Source organism: Pipistrellus hanaki, assembly GCF_964339955.1.
Source record: "Pipistrellus hanaki genome assembly, chromosome: 11".
In the NCBI taxonomy this organism is placed as follows: Eukaryota; Metazoa; Chordata; class Mammalia; order Chiroptera; family Vespertilionidae; genus Pipistrellus; species Pipistrellus hanaki.
In genome coordinates this window covers 15775365-15800147 of record NC_140513.1, presented here as the reverse complement: position 1 = coordinate 15800147, position 24783 = coordinate 15775365, and the positions used below count along the sequence as shown (strand labels likewise).

Here is a 24783-nt window from a genome sequence, read left to right as displayed (position 1 = left end):
GCTACTGACCTACGGTGACTTGGCAGCTGCAGTTCTTGGTTCTCTGGTGATGTACAAGGAATCAGAAAGGAGGGAGCCCAATTCCGGGGTACATCACCTGAGAGCTGCTCTCTCTCAATCTGGAACCCTTCGGGGGATGTTGGAAAGCCAGTTTCAGCCCAATTCCCCACAGGCCAGGCCAAGGACTCCACAAGTACACAAATCTGTGCCCTGGGCTTCTTGTAAAATCATATTATGACTCAAAACATTCTAAAAATCAGACTCAGAAACATCATTCTCTAATCACAATACTATAGAATCCTTCCATTGTGCTCTCATTCCTGTGGATTTAGAGTGCATTTTAGATCATCATCGTCACCTCAACCATTTGACTGCTTCCTGGTCTGTGTGTCCTCTTCTGATACCATTTACTCCATTTTTAGCTGAAATCCCAAAGATGACAATGAATTCATATATATATATATATATATCTCGATAGATAGATAGATAGATATAGATATAGATATATATATATATATATTTTTTTTTTTCCTAAGAGGAAGGGAAGGGAGAGGGAGAGAGAGAGAGAAACATCAATGATGAGAGAGAATAATTGATTGGCTGCCTCCTGCATGGAGATTGAGCCCACAACCTGGCACGTACCAAACCCTTGGCCAGAATCAAACCCAGGACCCTTCAGTCTGCATCCACTGAGCCAACCTGGCCAGGGCGGCAATGAATTCTTACTGGCAACTTCTTTCCTTGGTTTCTATCTCACGGACAGTGCCATTCAATTCCCAATTTTAGGCAAACCTCACCATTCACTTTATTTTTTACTCCCAAATATCACTGGGGATAAGCAAAAAGCTAGCCTGGTACAATGTTTTACTCCACCTTGCATTTCAGGGAATGAAGTAACATTTCCATCCCCCACAATAATTGTATACCAGTGCAATATTAAAAAGTTTTATTGTGGAAGTCTTACTGTTCATTCTTCTCTTCAAAATATATGTATACATATTAGAATATTTATAGATTTTCCCATGGCTCTTTTAAAATTGTTATGATTGAGTAATCATAATTAAAACTACACAATTTATCAAAACAACATAAATACATTACAACTTCTTTGAAGGCTTCAACTATTAACAATTGGCATATTTTTATGTTACAATTTTTGAGAGGTATTAACATAAAAAGTAAAATTTTATTGGCAATGTATCGCCTAATGAAAAGGACAGGGTTTTTTGCATAAAATAAAAAAGATACCCAATTGAAATTCACTTCCTTGTTACCTAATTTAACATATCAAATTTTCCCTTTGTCCTGGAATTCTTCCTCAGACTGGAGGTGGCTGAGAGATGTGGCTTGCTTTTGTAAAGTGAGAGGACTATTGTGAAATAAGAGGTGTTCTTAGTCAAAGCAATTTGAAGAAAGAATATGAATGATCTAGAGATTGATTCTCTTAATAATACTATCCCATGCCCATGTATCTCAGAGGACCCTTGCTCCAGAACAGTCCATCTTCAGTGTTTGTTCTCCTTATCCTATTCTGTACTTAGTCTCTCACAAAAAAACAAAACAAACAAACAGAAAAACTACCCAACTCCTCTTTTATTCTCATATTTAAGGGGTACCTTGATTCTTTCCTCAACATACTGGACTTCCCTGAAACTAATGGGTTGAGGAACACCCAATTGCAAACACTTTTTCATCTCAGTCTTGTTTGAACAATTGGCTCAATCCTCCCTCTCAAAACTCCCTCTTTTTTATTGGTTTTCCCACTTTCTCCTAATTCTTTTCTGCTTATCAGTTACATTCACTGCTTTGTCTTTTTCTGCCACCCCTTTAAGTCCCTTTGGTGTTTTTATTTTATTTTCATTTTTTAAAATATATTTTATTGATTTTTTACAGAGAGGAAGAGGGATAGAGAGTTAGAAACATCAAGGAGAGAGAAACATCAATCAGCTGCCTCCTGCACACCCCCTACTGGGGATGTGCCTGTAACCAAGGTACATGCCCTTGACTGGAATCAAACCTGGGACCTTTCAGTCTGCAGGCCAGCGCTCTATCCACTGAGCCAGACCAGTTTCGGCCCTTTGAGGTTTTTAGCCTCACACCACTTCTCACTCTAGGTAAATAATCTTGCCGACACAAAATTCTCTGGAAATCCAAAGTGCTCTGTTGGTCTACCATTCTCAACAACAACAAAAAGAGATGATGAGAAGAATTTTACATTCTGATGACCAGAGGAGCACAATGAATCAATGAATTCTTAAGGGGCAAAGGTCATGCTTAAATCTCAAATATTTGCTTGTTCTATTTCTTGTGATTAAAATTATAGCTTATTTAATTTTAATAAGGAATAAGAGACTCATGTCTTAAGTAATTAAATTATCTTATTTATGCAGTAAATGAATTCACAGTACATAGCGTATGGGTTCTGTGAGGGTCCAGAAGGAATCACTCCAAAATGTGCCTCTGTGGTATTCAGATTATTCTGAGCTGGAGGCAACTTTACCTGCAGGCTCCAGAGAAGCCTCTGTGTCCATCTCAGCCCACCCCTTTAACTACCTAGAAGAATTTTAATTAGAGGCCTTGTCCAGAAGAGATTATCAGAGGTCACTTCTTTTGATCTATGTATAGAGCAGGGCAGATTTCTATGGACTAAAGGTCTGCTCTTCTTATCACCCTGCACTACAATGACCTTTTGAAACCCCCAAGGCACCTTACCTCATCCCTAGCTCACAACATCTTATGTACCCATGTTGCCTTTCTGTTTCAGCCTCTTCTGCACGAGGAGTCTCTGACTCTCTCATGTATTTGAGGTTCCCATATGTACAGGTATTAAATTTGGTTCTTTTCACTTGCTAATCTGCCTCACATCTATATGAGTATTAGACCAGCCAGAAGAACCTTGAGAATAGAGGAAAGATTTTTCTTGCCTTCACCCCCACCTCCCGCCTCCTCTACAGTTCCTTTGACAGATCAAGAGTATTTGGAATGACTCTCTCATAGCTATAGAAATTAAAGTCACCTCTGATATCCCTGATCCAAACACAAAACCAGGTTTGATTTCTTCAACAGTGTCATGATTAACATCCTGGGACTGAAGAGTTGATTGACTTACTTTTGATCACTTGTTCACCTTGCAGTGGGGAGTTGGGACTATTAATAGATATGGGGGAAAGGGAAAGTTGGACAATAAGACAATAACAACCCATTCCACTAGTGTAAACAGCAAATGTTCATTCTCCTTAAAATGGCTCTATTCTGTCACTTCCCCTCTTACCTTGCCTTATTTTCTTTTCTTTAAGAAATCTTATGGTAAACAGTCTTTAATCCTTTGCATTCTGGCTTCTCACTTTGTCCTGATAAAGCTCAAGTGTTACTCTCAAAGTTTACCAGTGAGATACATATATATGTTTTTCATGAAAACATAATTGATGTATACTATTGTATAAGTTTTAGGCATACTATTATATATATATATACACGTGTGTATATTGCAGAATAGTTACAATAAGTTTAATTAACATCCGTCACCACATAGTTAACAATTCTTTCTCTTGTGATTGTAAGCCAGGACAAGCAGAATACAGAAACTAAGACAGATAGTTAAACAGCAGTTTGCAGCCATCTAGACTAGAGAATCTAAATGCCAAGCAGTTTGCAGCCACCTCGTAAATCCTATCTTCCCTAAACCGGGGTCATTTCAGAGCAAATGGTTTCCACTTCTCCCCATCCAATGGGTAATAGCTTAAATCGCCCTACTGAGGGAGACAGATTGCAAAAATTCAATTAGTGCCATTTGCCAACCAGGCTTGCAGCCAGGGCAGCAATGGGCAGTGACAGCTCGTTCCAGACAAACCCCCTGAACCTGTCCCCAAGGCCCCTTTTCTCTGACTCAGTGAGCCAGAGCAGACCAGCGAGGCTCATTTCCCTAGCCCTTTCTTGTTTTACTGTCTCCGCTTTAAAAACGTCCTCTAAACTTCACCTGCGCTTGCGTTGTGAAATGTTCCCTGCATGAAGTCAAGAACCCACACACTACCAGCTGGCCCGAGGCAGACCCGTTAAGGGCCAGGTCCCTTTCCAGTAACATTAGTGACTTGCATATAATCCAGCATTAACTATTCTATAGTCACCACATTGTCCATTGCATCTCAGGACTGTAATATCTTATCAATGGGAGTTTGTGCCTTTTAACCACCTTCACCCGTTTACCCGTTTTTGCCCATCCCTACCCCCTCACTATGTACTTGGTGGTCTCAGCTGAACCAGGGCCAGAGGCACTAGGAGGTGGGGACTTGGTGTCCTTGAGGCAATGCAAACTGTAGGGGCTCAGAAGCCTTCAGGGTCCTAAGGAGACATCTCCAAGGCTGCCTGGGGGAAACGCAGGGCTTCAGTCGGGAAAACTCCTCTTTCATCTGTAATATTTCCTTTGGGATAGAGTTTGGCATTTAAACAACTTTTAGCACTCCTCTCCCGCACTCCTAGGCTGTCCGCCTCCCTCCAGCTATGGGGGAAGGTGTGCTTCCTCCTCCTGGGAGGCTCCTCCTCGCAGCTGGTTAGCTGCCAATTTTCCAGCTGACTGACCTTGGGCGGGACCCTGCCCTGCCCTGAGTGTCATTTCTGTACAACATAGGTGAGGAGGAGCAGGCAGGACCTCGGCTCTCCAGTTTGTTTTAAAGTGGCTGATTCTTGAAGAAAAGCAGGAAAACCAGGTAGATTGGCTCCTCCTCCTCTCTCTCTCTCTCTCTCTCTCTCTCTCTCTCTCTCTCTCTCTCTCTTTCTCTCTCTCTCTCTCTCTCTCTCTCTCTCACACACACACACACACACACACTGCATGTGACTCGGGAGCACAGTTTGCCGACCACTGGTATAGGGGAACAAAGGCTGGGCAAGGGATTGTGAAATAGAAGAAATTTTAACATAAATAACAAGCCACAGGGAAATAATATGCAGCAATGAAAATAAAAATTATTTTCATTGATTCATAATGACATGAAATAATACTCTTAAATCTCACAGATATAATGTGAATGAAAGAAGCTATATACAAAGAGTAGATATATGATTCAAGTTTATAGACTCTAGATTCTAGGGTATGAAGACAAATAAAACTATTCTATTGTTTCAGTCACCCTTGGGATAGTGACTAAAAGAGAGTAAAGAGCAAGTGGGGCTTCTGGGATGCTGGCTGCTAGCTACATTGATGTACCCATTCTTAGAAGCCAGGCAGCGTCACTTCTATCGCATTCTATTGGCACAGGTAGTTACAAAGGTCAGCCCTGGTCCTAACCGGTTTGGCTCAGTGGATAGAGCATTGGCCTGTGGACTGAAAGGTCCCAGGTTCAATTCCGATCAAGGGCATGTACCTTGGTTGCTGGCACATCCCCAGTAGGGGGTGTGCAGGAGGCAACTAATCGATGTTTCTCTCTCATTGATGTTTCTAACTCTCTATCCCTCTCCCTTCCTTTCTGTAAAAAATCAATGAACTATATATTTTTAAAAAAAGGTCAGCCCAGGTTCAAGGGGGAGTCCTCTCAATGGAAGGACTTTAACATCACATTGTAAGAACATATACCCAGATGGAATATGTATATATTGGTGCAGCTATGTTCACAAAATACAATCTGCCACATAGTGCATCAACTTTGTCTCCAGCCTTACCTCTTTCCAATCTACTTTCCATACTGAAGCCAAAACAGCTAAAAACAAACAAAGAAACAAACAAACAAGCAAGAAGCCTATTTATTTGCTTTAAGTATTCCTAAGACTATTTATCCTGGTTAGAGATCCCACCAGCTTAATAATTTGTCGTCTGCTCTTTCTTTCCTGATGCACAATCCACCACTCTTTACCAAGATGATTGCTTTGAATAAAAATGTACAGTTTGGCCACCAGTTCCAAGAAGGGTTCATTCTTTCCTGGTAATGTATTCATATGTAGCACGTCATTTAATTGCAGATTTCAACTAATGCAGTGTGTCTCAAAGGGTAGTCAAGGATCACCTGCAAAAGGTTGTATGGGGGAGAGTCTCAAAATTTGTATTCAAATGAAGAATGCCCTGTAATTGTAAGGTACACCAAAGCTCGAGAACCACTGATGTTTCTCTGACCTGCCCTGTTAAACGAATGAGCCACTTTCATTTCATGTTCCTCTACTTTCCTCAGCTACTCGTTGATATCTCTCCATTTTCAGCCACCCAAGGAGAGGTAGGTGGAGAAGAATATGCATTCGGACCTAGGACTGGTGTAGCTTCTTCTTCTTCTTCTTTTTAAATATATTTTATTGATTTTTTACAGAGAGGAAGGGAGAGAGATAGAGAGTCAGAAACATCGATGAGAGAGAAACATAGACCAGCTGCCTCCTGCACACTCCCCACTGGAGATGTGTCCACAACCATGATACATGACTTTGACCGGAATCGAACCCGGGACCCTTCAGTCCATAGGCTGACGCTCTATCCACAGAGCCAAACCGGTCCCGGCTGTAGCTGCTTCTTGACTGCAGCAGCCTTTGAGTCAAACCCAGCAGCTTCATTTAGTTGAGCGCAGTCTGCCCCATCCTGCTCCTTGAATCTTTTCCCCCTCATTATTTAGGAAGCTCCAAATAATCCTCTAGAGTTCCTCAGCCCTTTGCGCTGTGCCCTTACTAATTCATACAAGTGCCCAGAAAGTCACCAGATATTTATTCAGCACCTACTATGTGTCAGGCCCTGTTCTAGGACTTGGAGGATTGTACTGCCATGGAACAAACCAGATAAAAATCCTAATCTTGTGGAGCTGATATTCTAGTGAGGAAGACAGATAATGAGTAATAAACAAGACAATTGTATGATCTGTTAGGAGGGGAAGCAGGAGTGGGAAGGGGTGGGATTCCAATATAAGGGTAGTGGTGAGAGAGCACCCCTGAGAAGAAATGGAGGGTGGGCAGCGTGAAACATGTCAGCCAGGAGTGCCAGGCAGGCAGGAGGGAGAGGAGAGTGAGGAGGCTGTTGTGGCTGGAGCAGGGAAGTGGGGGCAAATGTCAGGGAAGTCATGGGGGGCTGGATTCCACGGGCTTCATGGGCTTCTGACAAAATATGGTTTTTTACTCTGAGTGAAATGGGAAGCCTTTGCAGGGTTTCAGGCAGAGGAGGGGCATACTCTGTGTTACGTGTGTGTGTTTTTTGTTTGTGTTTTTGTTGTTGTTGTTTTTAGCATCTCTTTGGCTGTGTTGTGAAATCAAGAAGCTAGTGCAATAATTCAGGCGAAGCATGATGGTGTTTTGGACCACGGTGGCAGGTTGCAAGTCATAAAACTGATGTTTAATTCAAGCTGCAGCATGAATCATGGCTTGCCTTGAATGCATCCCTAACACGCTCCAGCGGTGGGTTTTCCCAGCCTCGGTTGGGGATGGATAGGGCGGGGAGGAGGGCGGGAGGGTTTGAGGTTGCCAAGGAGATAGAACATCATAGATCTGGAAACCTCAGAATGTTCTAGGCCTTCAGGCCTCTGGCGCAGCAATAATTCTGTGGCCGAGCCCACCAGCCGCTTCCCAACGATCCTGCGCAACAGGCGGGGTGGGAGCCTATGGAAAGCACAGGACCTGGGCGAGGCGGGAGGAGCGCACCCCGGGAATCGTAGTTCTGCGCCCGTGCGCAGGCGCAGTGGGACCCCGCCGGCTTGCGCGCGCAGCCACTGCAGGTCCAGCTTCTAGAAGCTCATTGCGGTAGCGCTGGTCGTGGCTGCTGGTCCTGATGCAGGTAGTGCTTGCCCAGGGCCCCTCCTTCTGGGGCCACCCCCAGGTCGTCCAGGGGATGCACTTGGGCAGGGGCGGGGGCCGAGGGCAGCCGACCGATGACCTGGCTATGCGCTCCCTCCCAGTCCCGCAGCTCCTGTGGGAGGTGGGCACTCCCCTGGATGACCGAACTTCCCCCCAGCCCCTCCCTGCTCCCGGGGGTCTAGCAACGTAGGTACTGTGGCATTTCCATCGGGAAAATTCCTTGTTCTGTGCGCGTGTGGGGAGGAGGGCTGTCCCTTGTGTTGCAGGATGTCCAGCAGCATCCCTGGCTCCGCCCGCTGGGTACCTGTAGCATCCCTCCTCCCCAGCCGCGCCAGCCAAAATGTCTCCAGCGTTGCCAAGGTCCCCTGGGAGGCAAATCCCCACCTGTCTCCTCTCTCTCTTCTCTCTCCCTCCCCCATTATTTCTGGCTGCGTCACATTTTCTCGGTGCTTCCGTTGTAAGCGCCCTGGAGACCTAGAGGAGTGTCTTAGACCCCGAAGAGCCCCAGATGCCCAGCGAGGCGCCAGGTTCGGGGTAGGCGCCTACTATCTGGCCGAGGAGTAACTGACGTCATACCTGCTGTGTGCCGAGTTGTGTGCCCGGAGGTGGGTAGTTACGGTTACCATGGTTACAGGAGGAGGGGGGGGGGGTTCTGACACTTGCTGCGTGCGCAGTAGTACCTCTCAGGCTGGGTGGGTGCTCTGTGGGGGTGGGGAGCCAGCCACCGTAGTGAACCCCGTTCCCAGCTCACGGACGATCAGTTCTTTGTAGGGTGAAAAGCAGGCATGCCACACAGGCTCTCGGCAGAAAAGCACCTGTGGTTCAGAGAAAGCGTCACACAGAGGGGACAGATGAAAGGATTGAAAGGTGCCAGTTTTAAAGAATGGAAAACCTCAGCGTGGGGAGGGAAAGAAGAGAGCATTCCTAGGAGAAGATATGGCGCTAGTGCAAGAATAGAAGGGGATTGTGTGTCTGGGGATAGGGAGATACCTTTTTTTGATGGTGGTGGTGGGGATACTTTATTATTATTATTATTATTATTATTATTACTATTATTATTATTGCTGCAGTGTCCATCAAGGGTACAGATAGAACTCAAGAGGCGAGGTCATCCGGACAGGGTCTCTAGATCATCATGCATGACCGCTGCGTTTTATTTTATGTGGAGACAGGTTGGGGGGGGGGGAATCTTATTTTGCATATTAGAAGGCATCCTTAGGCTACAGTGTGATACTGGACTGGAGAAGCCTGTCCTGTTTCAATAGGATAAAATGGTGAGGTTCTTAGGAATTAAAGCTGCCAGAATTGGGATATTGGTTTTGTGAGAAATTTGATAGGCAAATATGAAATCAGGCTTCTGAGTTGAGCAGCTGGTGGAAATGTGTGGCCATTGCCCGCGAGGGCAGGAGTTGACGGATAGGTTTGTGACTGTATCTTCCTGCAGCCCTGAGCTTCTCTGATCAGTTTTGCTTATGAGGAGTATTGAGTCTAAAGAAACTGTTTTTCTGGAGGGTACCTTTTTAAAAATAAAAAAATATTTTATTGATTTTTTTACAGAGAGGAAGGGAGAGGGATAGAGAGCTAGAAACATCACTGAGAGAGAAGCATCGATCAGCTGCCTCCTGTACATCCCCTGATGTGCCTGCAACCAAGGTACATGCCCTTGACAGGAATTGAACCTGGGACCCTTAAGTCCACAGGCCAACTCTCTATCCACTGAGCCAAACTGGTTAGGGCTGGAGGGTACCTTTAATTACCCTTAAGTAACTCCTCGGCTTTTTACCTACAAAGAAAATTATGCTTTTAATATAGTAGCTGGGCAAGGCTGCTTTGGCCTGTGAGAATATATATATTCTATATCTATATATCTATATATCTATATATCTATATATCTATATATCGATATATCTATATTTATGATTAATGATTTGTTTCACCTATTTACTATCTTATATTTCTTGACAGTTCCTACAAGACCATAAACTGAATCCTTGATATTTGCTATTTGCAGTGCCTGTTGGTAGACTGTACTGATACTCAATTAGAGTCTAAAGGGGACTGAATTCCTGCCGGTCATACAAACTGCGAACCGTAACACTCGTGAACAGGATGACGGCCTTCTCCCCAGAGCCTCCGGCTCTGACTTCAAATGAACAAAACGAGGACCTCAGAATGGATGCACGTGGGAAGGAAGAAGCTAACCTTGGAGGAAACCCTACTGACCCAGAGTCCTTCAGACAGAGGTTCCGGTGGTTCTGTTACTCTGAAGAGGCTGGACCCAGAAAAGCCCTGAGTCAGCTCCGGGAGCTCTGCACTCAGTGGCTGAGGCCAGACATCCACACGAAAGAACAGATTTTAGAGCTTTTGGTGTTTGAGCAATTCCTGTCCGTTTTGCCTGGGGAGATCAGGATTTGGGTAAAATCACAACGTCCTAAGGATAGTGAGGAAGTGGCGACCCTAATAGAGGATTTGACCCAAACGCTTAAAGAAAAGGAAGGTGAGATTTATAGATGGAGGGAGGAAGTGGGAAAGATCTTAGCACGTGAGAGGGAACTCCCCAAAAGACAGCAATGGATTGCTAAAGAGGAGGCTAAAATAAGACTAAGTTTGGAGGTGGGGTTAGGTTTGAATTCCCTGCCTTTTACTGTGCGATCTTGGGGAAGCTACATGACCTCTCAGAACTTGAATTTATTTTTATTTTTTTGCTATAAAAATGGGATCCCATCTTAGCTCCAGTGTGATGAGGAATAAATAGAGCAAGTATAATACATGGAGGGTGCTCAAGAAACAATAAATTCTTTCCCTTTGAGCAAGAGGGGACTTTCGAACACAGGAGAGAACAGATTTACCTGAAAATGTTTGGAGTCACAAGCAAATCATTTTTTTGTGATCTGAGGAATTGAAAGGGTATTTTATAGGGTAAGAGGATAAGCTTGGGTTTTAATGGGAATCTGTATCTATGGCTCTTCTTTCTGTTTGAAAGAGTAGGAGAAAACTTTCTGTTTCTTACGACCTTTTTCTCTAGAGACATATGGGAATTGCTAGTTGGAGGAATTCATTTGAAAGACTGTACTGTATTTTTTTCTTCCTTTCATAGATCCAGTTTCTCAAGATTCTGATATTTCCCAAGAAGAGAATCCTGAAGAAGATAAAACAGTTTCTGTCCTTCCAAATACTGAGGCCAGGGTAAGTTTCCTTTCACTGGTTTTCTTTCTTAAGTAAATACTTACTGACCTCCTACTGAGTGGTAGAATAATGCTAGACAGAATAATTAAGACAGTCTTCTGGTCTCATTCTTCAAAGTTATTCTTCACATTCTATTTTTTTTTCCTGTCTTGAGAATTTGTCACAAGGTTGACTCTAATAAAAACAAAACCAATTATTTGCTCAAATGTAACAGTTATTCCTGATTCAGGTAGCCAGGTGAAAAGAGAACTGTATTTCCTAACATGATAAAAATATCACCAGCTGGAAAATCAAAAGCAGCTCTTACAATGCCCATAAAAAGATAAGGATGTTTTAACTTTACTGCTATTAATGAGTATTTTCTGAATATTCTAGCCAGTGTACAAAGATAAGAAAGAAATAGATAAATATTGATAGCTTGCTTTGGAATCCTTAGAGATTAAAATACTATCAAAACTAATAGTTTATACTCTCTGAAATCTTAGGATCTATTTAGGAATAATCTAATGCAAAAAAAGACTGTATTTGGTGTTCTAGGAATCCATGACATTCAAGGATATAGCTGTGAATTTTTCCAGAGCAGAGTGGAGGAAGCTGGAACCTTTTCAAAGGGAGATATATAAGGAAGTGCTACTGGAGAACTGTAGGCACCTACAATTTCTGGGTAAGACACCTTCTCTTTGTGATCTAGCAGCTGACCTGGGTATCTTTTGGGCCACTATTTTTGAAAGACAATTGTTACTGTTTTGGCTGGGCATGCAGGGATGATAGAATTAATCCTAAGAATGGGTCCTGAAAAATGTACTTTTCTGCCCAGTTTTCTCCAAAAAAAGAGTCTTTGCTTCATTGAATTGGAAATGTTGAGCATCATTTTGCCCTCATCAAGACCATACCTCCCCCATTTTCTCTTCAAATTTCAGTATTGCTGTCTCTATTTGACAGTATCTTCTCTTCCCTGGAGAACCAGAGTCTATATGAATGCTGATTGACTTGGTTCTATGGAAAACAGACATTTTTCTTTTTCTTTTTTTCTCTATGAGCAGGCTTTCCAATGACCAAATTAGATGTGATTTCCCAGCTAACATGGGTTGAACCAGGGATTCTGGAAAAAGAAGTCTCAGAAGGCTCCATACCAGGTGAGCTGGTGAAAAATAGACAAGGAAATTAAAACAGTTGCTTGCCAAGTAATTTGGGAAGACCTTTTGAAATGTTGGGTGGGCCATCTTTTTTTTTTTTTTTTTTTTTTTTTTTTTTTTTTTTTTTTTAAATAAGTTTTTATTTTTCATATTATTACAAATGTTCCTTCCCCCTCCCCCCCCCCACCATTGCTCTCCTCCACCAGGTTCCCACCCCACCCTCTGCCCTTTCCCCTCTCCCCATTGTCCTCATCCATAGGTGCACAGTTTATGTTCAGTCTCTTCCCACATTCCCCTCTCCCCTTTTCCCCAAGAATCGTCAGTTCACTCCCCTTCCATACCTCTGATTCTATTATATTCAACAGTTAATATTGTTCATCAGATTTTTTTAATTTCCTTGGTTTTTAGATTCACTTGTTGATAATTACGTATTTGTTGTTCATAATTTTTATCTTTGTTTACTTTCTCTTCTGAAAGAACCCCCTTCAGCAATTCATATAATTCTGGTTTGGTGGTGATGAACTCCTTTAGCTTTTTTTTATTAGTGAAGCTCTTTATCTGGCCTTCGATTCTGAGTGATAGCTTTGCTGGGTAGCTTATTTTTGGCTGTAGGTTCTTGCTATTCATCACCTTGAATATTTCTTGCCATTCCCTTCTGGCCTGCATGGTTTCTGTTGAGAAGTCAGCTGACAATCGTATAGGTGCTCCTTTATAAGTTACTACCTTCTTTGCTCTTGCTTCTTTTAATATTCTCTCTTTATCTTTTGCTCTTGGAATTTTAATAATGATGTGTCTCGGTGTGGTCCTCTTTGGATTCCTTTTGTTTGGAGTTCTGTGCGCTTCCTGGACTTGTAAGTCAAATTCTTTCACCAGGTGGGGGAAGTTTTCTGTCACTATTTCTTTCAGTATGTTTTCGATATCTTGCTCTCTCTCATCTTCTGGAACCCCCATAATTCTGATGTTGGTTCGCTTGAAGTTGTCCCAGAGGTTTCTTACATTATCTTCAATTTTCTGGATTCTCTTGCCTTCTAGCTTCTGTGGAGGAGTGTCTTCTGGCTCTTTATGTTCCAAATCTTTGACTTGATTCTTGCGATCTTCCCTTCTGTTTTTAGGACTCTGTAGAATATTTTTTATTTCAGACAATGTATTCTTTATTTCTTGTTGATCCCTTATCATTTCTTGTTGACTCCTTATTAATTCTAGTTGATCTCTTTTCATATCCTCATAGGCCTTATCCATCTTTTCTAGGAAATTCTTGAAAAACCTTATAAGCGTAGATTTGAACTCTATATCCAGACGCTTTTTGTCCTCCATTTCTTTCGTTTGTGATCTATTTTGTTGTCGCATTTCGCAGTTACAGATGGGACGGGGTTTCAGGGTGGAGCCTGCAGCTTTGGCTTCCGTCAGCCCCGCCCTATGCGGGTCCTTCAGTGCTCGCTGCCGGTGCCTCTGAGAGAAAGGTGCCCTCGATTTTCGCCTGCTGCCAAACAGTCTATGCTCTCCCCCAATGAGCCCGGTATTGGGGTTCAGTTCAGTTGGAAGTGGAGTTGGAGGTGGCGTTCACAGCAGTCTGGAGCCCCAGTCTCCTTCCGGTCAGGGCAATCCCGCGGCACAGCCGATCGTCCCTTCTCTGGGGACAGTGTGCGCGCCTCCGGGACCTCCTTTCTCCGCTACCCCGGGGTTCCAACTTACAGCCCAGCTCCCTATGGCTGAGCCTGAGTCCCCGGGGTCTGGCCCAGAACGGGGGTTCAGAGCAGTTGGGGGCCCAGCACAGTCGGAGTTTTATCTCCTTTCCGCTTGGGAACGCCCGCCAGGCACTCGGCCTCCCTCCTCTCCGGCTCCGTCCTCTTCGCGTGCGCCGCGTGTCTCCGTACCTTAGGCTTTTACAGCTCCTCCGCGCTTCCTTCTGGTTTTCTCCTTGCTTCTTGTTGTAGGATTTCCAGTCAGTCGACTTTCCTGTAGTTCTGGGTAATGTCCATTTTATATTTTAGTTGTATTTTATTAAAATTGTTGTGTGCGGCTGCGGCTAGTTGCCTACCCGAGCAGCCATCTTGGATTCTCCTGGGTGGGCCATCTTGCTAAAATTAAAAGGGAATGATGATTAGGATATACATGTTGTCTTTCTGGAATGTTCATTTTAATAGACCTTTAGTTTGGGTTTTCTGATAAGTAGATGCCAAGACATGATTAACCTTGCCAGAGACTTGTTAGGAAAAATTGCAATGAAAAACAGGGCAGGCTGTGGAAGAGGCTGGGAGTGAGGTCAGAGCGTGATGTAGGTATAACACCTGTGAAGGAGAGAGAAGGAAGGCTGGGTAGGAAGAGTCTTAGACTAAAATGCAGTTTAAGGAAATTTTGGCGAGGCCAACCAGGAGTCCTCGAGTCACAGTCTCCTCTCAGAGTCCTATGTCTCACAGAAATGGGCCTGAGTATCCCAGCTATACTTGTCATCGACTGTGACCAGCTACAGGAAGTGGCCTTGGCATGAATGCCATGGTGGATTCATAAAGCACAGCAGGTGATGTTAGTTGCCAGGTAAGTGCCACAGGAAAGATCTGAAAAGTGAATTTTTATGGACACCGTAGAGACTTATGCTATAATGGCAAGTATTAGGAGCAGTGGAAAAATATAGGAGCAACAGCTTAATTAACATTTGAATTGAATCTTGAAAGATCTATTTGTCCAGAGGACATCATGTATAGTATAACCCCATTTTACATTTTAAAAATAATTACTTATCAATACCTTAGTTTATTTTAAAGGAAAAAAATGATTCACTTTGCACTATTCCATCATATATATATATATATATATATATATATATATATATATATATATATTATTTTTTTTTTATTGAGTTTTTACAGAGAGGAAGAAAGAGAGGGATAGAGAGAGAAACATCGATCAGCTGCCTCCCGCATACCCCCCACTGTAGATAGATGTGCCCGCAACCAAGACACATGCCCCGACCAAAATCGAACCTGAGACCCTTCAGTCCACAGACCCACGTTCTGTCCACTGAGCCAAACCGGTTTTGGCTATTCCATCTTCTTCTTCTTCTTTTTTTTTTTTTTTTTTAAATAAAATATATTTTATTGATTTTTTACAGAGAGGAAGGGAGAGATAGAGAGCTAGAAACATCGATGAGAGAGAAACATCGACCAGCTGCCTCTTGCACACCCCTCACCGGGGATGTGCCTGCAACCAATGTACATGCCCTTGACCGGAATCGAACCCGGGACCCCTCAGTCCGCAGGCCGATGCTCTACCACTGAGCCAAACCGGTTTCGGCTATTCCATCTTCTTAACCATTCATTTTAGATAACCTATTGGCTGTTTCCATAAGGACAGCGATTGCCTTATGTTTAAGTAGCATTTGGGAGAGTAATTCCAAAAAGGGATTCTAAAAATGTTTTGTATTCTAAAAATCTAGCAGGTAGAAATCTATATTGGTACAAATATATGTCCTTCCCTCTTATATAAAAGTAGCATCATTTAGCTGTTCAACTTGTCTAAAAGTCATTTTATAGCAGACAGGAGAAAAAAAATGTTTTTGACAGGCAAAGCAGAGTTAATAGCCATAATTTATTAAAAGCTCATGTAAAACAATAAGAAACACTGAGTCTATTAGAAACATGGGCAAAGAATTTGAGTAGATAGCTGATAAAATTAAAAATAACTGAGAAAATTAAAATTTAAGTAGCTATAGACATGAAAATAATGCTCTAAATCACTTATCAAGAATGAAATATCCCTATTTTTCTTTTTAAGGTTTTTAAAAAATTGATTTTTGGAGAGAGAGGAAGGGAGACAGGGAGAGATAGAAACATCAATTTGAAAGCAAAACATCAATTGGCTGCCTCCTGCACACCCCTACCTGAGATCAAACCACCAACCTGGGCATGTGCCCTGACTAGGAATAAACCTATAACCCCCCTGCACAGTACAATGCCCGACCAACTGAGCAACAATGAAATACATTTAAAGCAATAATACTATTTATTATCAATCATATTCACAACGATTTAAAGAAAGATCATTTGACTGGAGATGAGTACTCAGATACTTCTGCTCATCATGCTTCATGTGATAGTATAACTTTTCTACCCTTTAATTCAGTAATTCTATTTTTATAACTCCTCTTTTGAGGAAATATTAATCAATTGATAAACATCCAAGGTTAATAAATAAACTAATATGTTATATTAACAAATAAATATAATAATATAGAATTAGTTGTTATGTAACTAATTAAAATTATTTTTATGAAGACTGATCAATGAGATGGGAAAGAATTTTGAATAAGACAAGTAAGCCGCCGAAACCGGTTTGGCTCAATGGATAGAGCGTCGGCTTGGGGACTGAAGGGTCTCGGGTTCGATTCTGGTCAAGGGCATGTACCTTGGTTGCGGGCATATCCCCAGTAGGGGGTGTGCAAGAGGCAGCTGATCGATGACTCTCTCTCATTGATGTTTCTAACTCTCTATCTCTCTCCCTTCCTCTCTGTACAAAATCAATAAAATATATTAAAAAAAAAGAAAAAAAAAAAGAAAAGAAAAGTAAGCCTATATATTATGCATCTTTTTCTATTCTAAAATATAGAGCAATTTCTAGAAGAAAATACACAGAGTTATTAATAATAGTTAACTTCTGGGTAGCAGAACTTTGTGTTTTATAGTTTTCTGTTTATAATTTTATAAAAGTGACAATGTAATCTTATAATTAAGAGTCAGGATGATGATGTGGTGAATAAAGGAATTCAAAATTTGTTGAAGGGCATAAAGAGTATAGTACTAGGAAAGGCCCTGTTGAGATTGTGGGACTTGAACCCTAGGCCCTGTCAAATTTATATGCTTGTGATAGTGAAGGTGCTGTGGGATTACATTTTAAGTAGTGAGAAGTGTTAACACTAAAAGAATCGAATTGAGCCCTAGCTTATGTAGCTCAGTTGGCTGGGCATCATCCCATGCATTAAAGGTTACCTGTTCTATTCCCGGTCAGGGCACATACCTGGGTTGTGGCTCCATCCCTGGTAGGGAGTGTGCAGGAGGCAGCTAATCATTGTTTCCCTCTCACATTGATATTTCTCTCTCTCTCTCTCTCTCTCTCTCTCTCTCTCTCTCTCTCTCTCTCTCTTTCTCTCTCTCTCTCTTTCCTTCTCTCTAAAAATCAACAAAATTCTTTCAAAATAATTAAAGAATAGGATTGAAAATGCTATAGTATATTAGGGATAGCAAATGGATGCCTGATTAAAGTATCCATAAGGTTGATAGGGCCAGATTGTGGCTACCTTTGAATGTCTAGCATAGGTGTTATTGCTTATCATATAAACTTAGTACTATTTGACTGATTTGAGAAGGGACAATATAGTATAGGAATCAAAAGCCTGGGCTTTAGTGTTTGACTAGGTTAAAAATATGGCACTGCAACCTATAATACATGTGACCTTGGGCAAGCTACTTACATTCTATGTACCTACTTGTCACATTCACAAAACAGGGATAATGATAGGGCTTATTTCATAGAGTTGTTGTGAAGATTAAGTGAAATACAAGTAAAGTGTTTGATATTTGGCCTGGCATTTAGTATTCAATACATTTTGCACTAATATTATTGTTTGAAAAAGGAATATTGGGTATAGGAAGAATAAATCTGAGCCTGTTTCAAAAATTTGAAATGGGGATGAAAACTTGCATTTTTAACTATAAAGCATAAACTTTTCACCTTCCTCAATATTTTTCCTAATCCCTATGTTTACCTACTTTCTCTATATCATTTTCCCTTCCTTGTTTTATAGAGTGTATCTGAGAATTGTCCAAGTCATAATCCTTATAGTCATCACTGCCCCTATCCCTAGTTTAGTCCCAAATACAGTACCTTCCTTTATTGCAAACAGGAAATATTCTGTGTTATTTCTTTTAGAGTGTGAACCTAGAGGTGAATTGGAAGAATCTGTTCAAAATCAAGATGCTCTTATGGACCAATCAACTTTAGAAAAAATAATAGATAAGTACTTAATGTGTGGTGATTATGGCTTGATGGGAAAATCTTCCAAACGTGGCAGATTAGAGAAGGGCCATAGCAATAAGGGATGCTCGCAAGTAGGAGGCACACAAAAGAAAACTCATGGGAGAGGCAATAAGGGTGAGGAATTTGACTCAGAAAAGGGCCCGTCTGGAAGTAAGGCCAAGGAAACCTCAGATCTTAAGCATCTGAGACTCTACTTACGGAAGAAATATCGGAAGTATAATGAAATCAAGAAACGCTTTAGTTTTCATTCAGACCTTGTTGTGAACCGCAAAGTGTACACTGGAGAAAAGCCACGGAAACATAAGAAAGGCAGGAAAGTCTTAAGTCCCTCTTCATCTCTTACTGAACATAAGAAACATAAGACACATAAGAAAATTTATATGGGTACTAAGCCCCAGAAGTGCAGTAACTGTGGGATAGACTTTACTCAAAGTTTATCCCTTGTTAAGAGAAGAAGAATCCCTATATGTGAGAAATGTCGGAAAAGTAAATATCAGGATACAACCTCGAATAAAGATGAGGGAACAGAGACTGGAGAAAAATCCCCTACATGTAGCAGATGTGGAAAGTCCTTTGACTATAGTACCACACTGTCCAAACAGCAGAAACTTTACCTTGGTGGAAAACCCTCCATGTGCCGTGATTGTGGAAAAGCTTTCAGTAAGAGTGCCTCCTTCACCCCCCGTCGTAGAACTCATAGTAAAGAGAAACCCTTCAAATGTGATGATTGTGGAAAAGGTTTCACCTTAACTGCCCACCTCGTTAAACATCAGAGAATTCATACTGGAGAAAAACCCTATAAATGTAAAGAATGTGGAAGACCCTTTAGTGACAATTCATCTCTTATTCAACATCAGCGGATTCATACTGGAGAAAAACCCTATACCTGTACTGAATGTGGCAAATCATTTAGTCATAGCTCATCCCTTTCCAAGCATCAGAGAATTCATACTGGAGAGAAACCCTATAAATGTAGTGAATGTGGAAAAGCCTTTAGACAGAATTCTTGCCTTACCCGACACCAGAGGATTCATACTGGAGAAAAACCATACCTATGTAATGATTGTGGAATGACTTTCAGCCATTTTACATCTGTAATTTATCATCAGCGCCTTCATTCGGGAGAAAAACCCTACAAATGTAGTGAGTGTGAGAAAGCCTTCCCTACCCATTCTCTCCTTAGTCGTCATCAGAGAATCCATTCTGGTGTGAAACCTTATAAATGTAAAGAATGTGGAAAAACCTTCAGTCAGAGCTCATCTCTTAATGAACATTATCGAACTCATACTGGAGAGAAACCCTACGAATGTGACTACTGTGGAGCAACCTTTAGTAGAACCTCAATCCTTGTAGAGCATCTAAAAATTCATACTGGAAGGAAAGAATATGAATGTAAGAAATGTAAGAAAACATTCAAAAGTAATTCAGGCCTCATTAGACATCGGGGATTTCACTCCGGAGAGTAATTCTTGAACTATAACAAGGTGGGAGGAAAGTTAATCAAAATTGTTCCTTATTAGAAACCTGGATATAAATTGCCACCACATTGATTAATAGCTGCAATTTTGATCGGCTGGCAGCTATGAAAAATAGACTTTCCCCCATTCTACCTTCTTTATAAGAATGTTAACTTTTGGGAGATATTAGTTAAAGGCTGGAAAAGTGAAAATAGTGTGAGATGTGAAATTATTGTAAAAGGCCAAATATGAATTTAAAAAGCAGGGGAAGAGATGCCCAGAACCTACCTTTTTAACCATTTTAGAAGATTTCCCTTTCTTCTGCTTTCCCCTGACACTCTCATGTAATGTAATAGAAAACTTGGTTGGAGTCAGATAACCTAAGTTCAGTCCCAGTTTCCAACCAATCTACTATCTAACCTTTCTGAATTTCAGTTTTTGAACTGATAGAATGAAGGGTTGGGACTAATAATTTCTAAGTTGGGGTTGCTGTTTTTTGTACCTCATATTTTCTGAAGCTCTAGAAATAAGTTAAATTTATTTATTTATTTATTTTGTTAATCCTCACCCGAGGATATTTTTTCCATTGATTTTTATGGAGATTGGAAAAAAGATGGAAAAACAGAGAGAAACATTGGTGTGACAGAAACTCATCGACTGGTTGCCTCCTGCATGTGCCCTGACTAGGGCTTAGGCCGTGGAGGAGCCTGCAACCTACATATATGCCCTTGATGGGAATCGAATCCAGAACCCTTTGGTCCGCAGACCAACACTCTATCCACTGGGCTGACCAGCTAGGGCATAAGTTGAATATTTTTGATTCATTGCAATTTTCAAGTTTCTGTTGTAGATAATGATTTAGGATACTATACTTCTGGCAGTGCGAAAATAGTATCCTTTTTGAATACAGGATGCCTTGAATACTTGATGCTAGAATGCTGTAAACAGGAACAAGTCAGTGAAGCTAAACAAGTTTGCCTTCAGGGAATGTTTTAATTGAACAAACACCTAACTTGTTTTTCCTTTGAGCATTGTCTGAGAGGATTGGTGTTTTAGGAACATGCACCTGAGCCATCTCAGACATGAGAGACATAGTCTTAGGAAAATAGATTGAGGGTGTTGAGGGTGAGAGGAAACGGGTGCTGGAAACAGCTATCTGAATGGGTTGCCTTTTGCAAAATAAAGTTTTATTTTTTAAATTTTTGCCTGTACTAAGTACAGCTTCCTGTCAGTAGAATATAAATATTCTGTATGACAAAGGTCACAAGCTAAAGTTGGGCCCTTGACATGTCATAGTTGGTCTGCATGGTGTGTGTGTGTGTGTGTGTGTGTGTGTGTGTGTGTATGTGTAATTAGTTGTCATCATTTAAAATAGGGAACTTCATACTTAAAAAAAGGCTAGTCTTGAAGAATGTAAGGGATGACAACACTAAGGCCTTATTTCATAAGACAGGTTGTTTGGGGCAGCCGCTTCTACCTTCAGATAGGGAATCTACTCTTCTACTTGCCATGTTCTCTCAGTCATGCAACCTGACTTTCCCACAGTAGGAATTTGATATTCTGATCTACCATCTGGAGAATACATATTCTATAATCTAAAGAGACTCCATTGATAATAAATAAAATTTAGGAAAGGAATGTAGAAATTATAACACATTTTCACTTAAGTTTTCTGTTGTGAAATTAGACCTCAAAGGAATTAAGAATACAGATGTTAGTGCATAAATTGGTTTGCTTAGTTATTGCTAAAGAGAACAACCAGAGACAGTTAGCCCTAAAAGAATATGGCTTATGAGAATCATTTACCTGGTTTAAGGTTTTGGTTTTTTTTTTTAAGATAAAAACTCTTTTTCTCTGGAAAGATATAAATCCTTGTAAGTTTTCCTTTTAGGAGATATAAAACCCAGTTTGTTTATCTAAACCCCATCTTGTTTTTCTGAAAAGAAGAAAAAGTAACTTACAGAAAGAATTAAATGTGTAAAGTTCTTGAGAAGAGGCTTGTTCAGGATGTTTACTTTAAAATGACGACCTTGCTTTAAAAAAGATTTTAATGGATTTCTATTGAAGAAAAATTTCTTTAAAGTCAAACCACAAGACAAGGCTTCTCCTGTCAATGAGTTTTCTTTCTGTTACTTATTTTAGAATTGTTTTCAATGTGGTCAAAATACATAATTTAAAAATGATCATTTTAATCCTTTCTGGGTGTACTATTTAGTGGCATTAAATACATTCACATTGTTGTGCAGTTGTCGTATTCATCTCCAATAGTTTTCCATCATCCCAAACTGAAACTCCACTCATTTACCAATAACTCACCACTATTTCCTCTCCCAAGCCCCTGGTAACCACTAGTCTACTTTCTGTGTCTTATGAATTTGGCTATTCTATGTACCTCATATAAATAGATTCATCAGTATTTGTTCTTTTGTGCCTGTCTTGTTGCACTTCACATGTGTTTTTAAGGTTCATTAGTATGTGTCAGAATTTCATCTTTAAGGCTGAATAAGATTTCATTGTATGCATACACTGCTTTTTGTTCATCCTTCGTTGGTAGATTTCTTTATTTCCACTATTTTGGCTATTGTCAATAACACTGATATGAACAGTGGTGTATAAATACCTATTTGAATCCCTTCTTTCAGTGCTTCAAGTGGAATTGGCTGGATGTCCTCAAGTTTCATCCTTGTAGTGTATGATAGGATTTCCTTTTTTAAGGCTAAGTAATATTCCATTGTGTGTTTAAACCACTTTTAAAAATATGTATTTTTATTTATTTCAGAGAGGGGAGAGGGAGATAGAAACATTAGTGATGAGAATCATTGATCGGCTGCCTCCTACATGCCCCCCATCAGGGATTGAGTCTGCAACCTGGACCTGGGACCCTTTAGTCCATAGGTTGACACTCTATCCACTGAGCTAAACTGACTAGGGCTACACCACATTTTTTTAATGCACTCATCCATCAGTACACATTTAGGTTGCATCTACCTCTTGGCTGTTATAAATAATGCTGCTATGAATATGGGTTTGCAAATATCTCTTAAAGATCTATTATTAGTCTTTTGGATACATTCCCAGAAGGGGGATTGCTGAGTCATTTGGTAATTCAATTTTAAAATTTTTGAGGAACCTTCCATAGCAGCTGCACCATTTTACATTCTTACCAACAGTGCATAAGGGTTTCTTCACATCCTAGCAACCATATTATTTTCTATATTTTTTATAGTAGCTATTCTAACAGATGTGGTTTTGATTTGCACTTCCCTGATGATTAGTGATGTTGAAAATCTTTTCATATGCTTAACCATTTGTATATCTTAAGGGAATTGTCTAAATCATTTGCCCATTATTTAATCAAGTTTTTATTTTTGAATTTTAGCTGTTTTTTATTTATTCTAGATATTATCCCCTTATTTATGATTTTTGAGTGTCTTCTTCCATTCCATTGGAGTATTTTCCATATTCTTGGCACTATTTCGTTTGTTTCACGGAAGGTTTTAAGTTTGGATGTAGTCCCATTTGCCTATTTTTGTTTATTTTTTCCTGTGCTTTTGGTGTCATGTTCAACAAATCATTCTCAAATCCAATGTCATGAAATCTCCCCCACACACGTTTTCTTTTCGGAGTTCCATAGTTTCAGTACAGTTCCATAACCTGGCAATTATTATTGTATACTTCTTGTATTTCCACCAATATATTGAAGAATCTTAGCATCATGACTTCTTTTTTGGAGTCTGCTTCAAAAAATTGAGCACAAATATTTTTAGTATGAAACAGTGAAATTGCAAAGAGGTAAATACCATTCTCTTGCTTTAAAAAGCCAGTATAGCTGGTCTTTTGACTTTATATAGCTAGAGTTCCTCTTATAATAGAAACAAATTTTTCTCTCTAGCTAAAATTCTTTGACAGATGGAAAATTGTCAAAAATTTCTGTTCTGAGTGAATTTTTAGATAGTAAATTGACATTTCTTTGTAAATTTGGATGTTATTTGAGACAGAATATACCCAAAGTTTTCACGGGGCTGTGTCTTATGCTATACAACTCACTTAAAGCTGAAGATAAATTCTTGCAATTTTTCAAGTTTTGAATCCATTGGCCTTTGATATCATCAGAAACTTCTTGTATTCTATGAGCAAAATTACTTAAAGGATTGGAATTTTCAGTATTTGTAAATATTATTTTTTTAAGTCTCTTCCTCAAATTTCTGACTAAATCAACCTACTAAAATAATTTCTTTTTATCATCTCTCCATCATAAGAATAAGATTCTTTTTGTTTGTGTGTGGGAACTCATACTATTTCATAGCTGGCTAAATTTACAAACTCAAATCCTCTTCAAAAGTTGTGTAATATTTTTTTGATATTTAGTTCTCATCTCGTATGACTAATTTCTTGGATTCTTTTTTGACTTAGGAGAGTACTTACCGAACTCACTAGATTGTTGCTGAAAAGTGACTAATATTAGGTATTGTCTTAAATATTGTCTAATGTGGTATCTTTAACACGTTGATATACAACAAATAGCTTTTCCATTTGCTATGCCTTCAGTAAATTGCAATTGCCTTTCATCATTCAATGTGCACTATGCCCTCTTCCACTCTTTTTACCGTACTAGTCGTAGTACTAGCTTCTGTATTGCACTGAATTCTGCCTCAGTAATATGCCTTCATTTAAAAATTCAGTATTTTTCTGTGTTTTTAAGCTAGAAAACAATTTAATTATTAAAGTAGTAAGTGTCTTGGTTTATGATTATGCTTTACATCAGATTTGCTAAAACTTGTGCTTTCTGCATAGGTGTACTTGAACTTGTGCTGTGTATGTAAAATACACAAGACGTTGTGATGTTACTTCAGTGCCTAGAAAACAGCTATCTGAACTGAATCTGTCTGTTGATACTGAGTACATTGGTGAAATGTTTACCTGTAATGCTAGAAATAATGCACATTTCCTGTACAAATATTACAATACAACAATAATGTCCTATGCTACACAGTTACAGTGAATTGTAGTTCTACCAAAACAATAAAGTTGTGTTTAATGGAGAAATATCAACTGTGCTTTGTTGTTGTTTTTTAAAATCTTGAAATGTTGTACTATCCATATTTCCAGTTCTCAGTAGCCTTAAATGGCTACCATATTGGACAGTACAGAGAGTTCGGGTAAGCAATGCTAGCCCAAAATCAAAGTAATTTAATTCAATAAAAGCTTATTTCCATGGCAGCCTT

At 40.2% G+C, this 24783-nt stretch overlaps 1 protein-coding gene across 2 annotated transcripts; it reads left to right on the top strand.

Annotated features, from left to right (window-relative positions):
- Positions 1-7643: 7643 nt before the first annotated feature.
- On the top strand, positions 7644-24604 carry ZNF483 (zinc finger protein 483). 2 transcript variants are annotated; one of them, XM_084899211.1, is made up of 6 exons: positions 7644-7729; positions 9761-10246; positions 10847-10935; positions 11473-11599; positions 11979-12071; positions 17994-24604. In XM_084899211.1, exons 2-6 carry the CDS (start codon positions 9859-9861, stop codon positions 19565-19567), a joined length of 2271 nt encoding a protein of 756 aa, XP_084755337.1. In that variant the 5' UTR covers positions 7644-7729; positions 9761-9858; the 3' UTR covers positions 19568-24604. The 2 variants fall into 2 exon arrangements, with proteins under 2 accessions (XP_084755337.1, XP_084755338.1); XM_084899212.1 differs by having other exon boundaries at positions 7697-7729; positions 9715-10246.
- Positions 24605-24783: the final 179 nt, after the last annotated feature.

Coding starts and splice junctions, on each gene's coding strand:
- ZNF483 (XM_084899211.1), top strand. CDS start 9,859: ATGACGGCCTTCTCCCCAGAGCCTCCGGCTCTGACTTCAAATGAACAA. Junction 10,936..11,472: donor TTCCAAATACTGAGGCCAGG/GTAAGTTTCCTT, acceptor TTGGTGTTCTAG/GAATCCATGACATTCAAGGA. Junction 11,600..11,978: donor TAGGCACCTACAATTTCTGG/GTAAGACACCTT, acceptor CTCTATGAGCAG/GCTTTCCAATGACCAAATTA.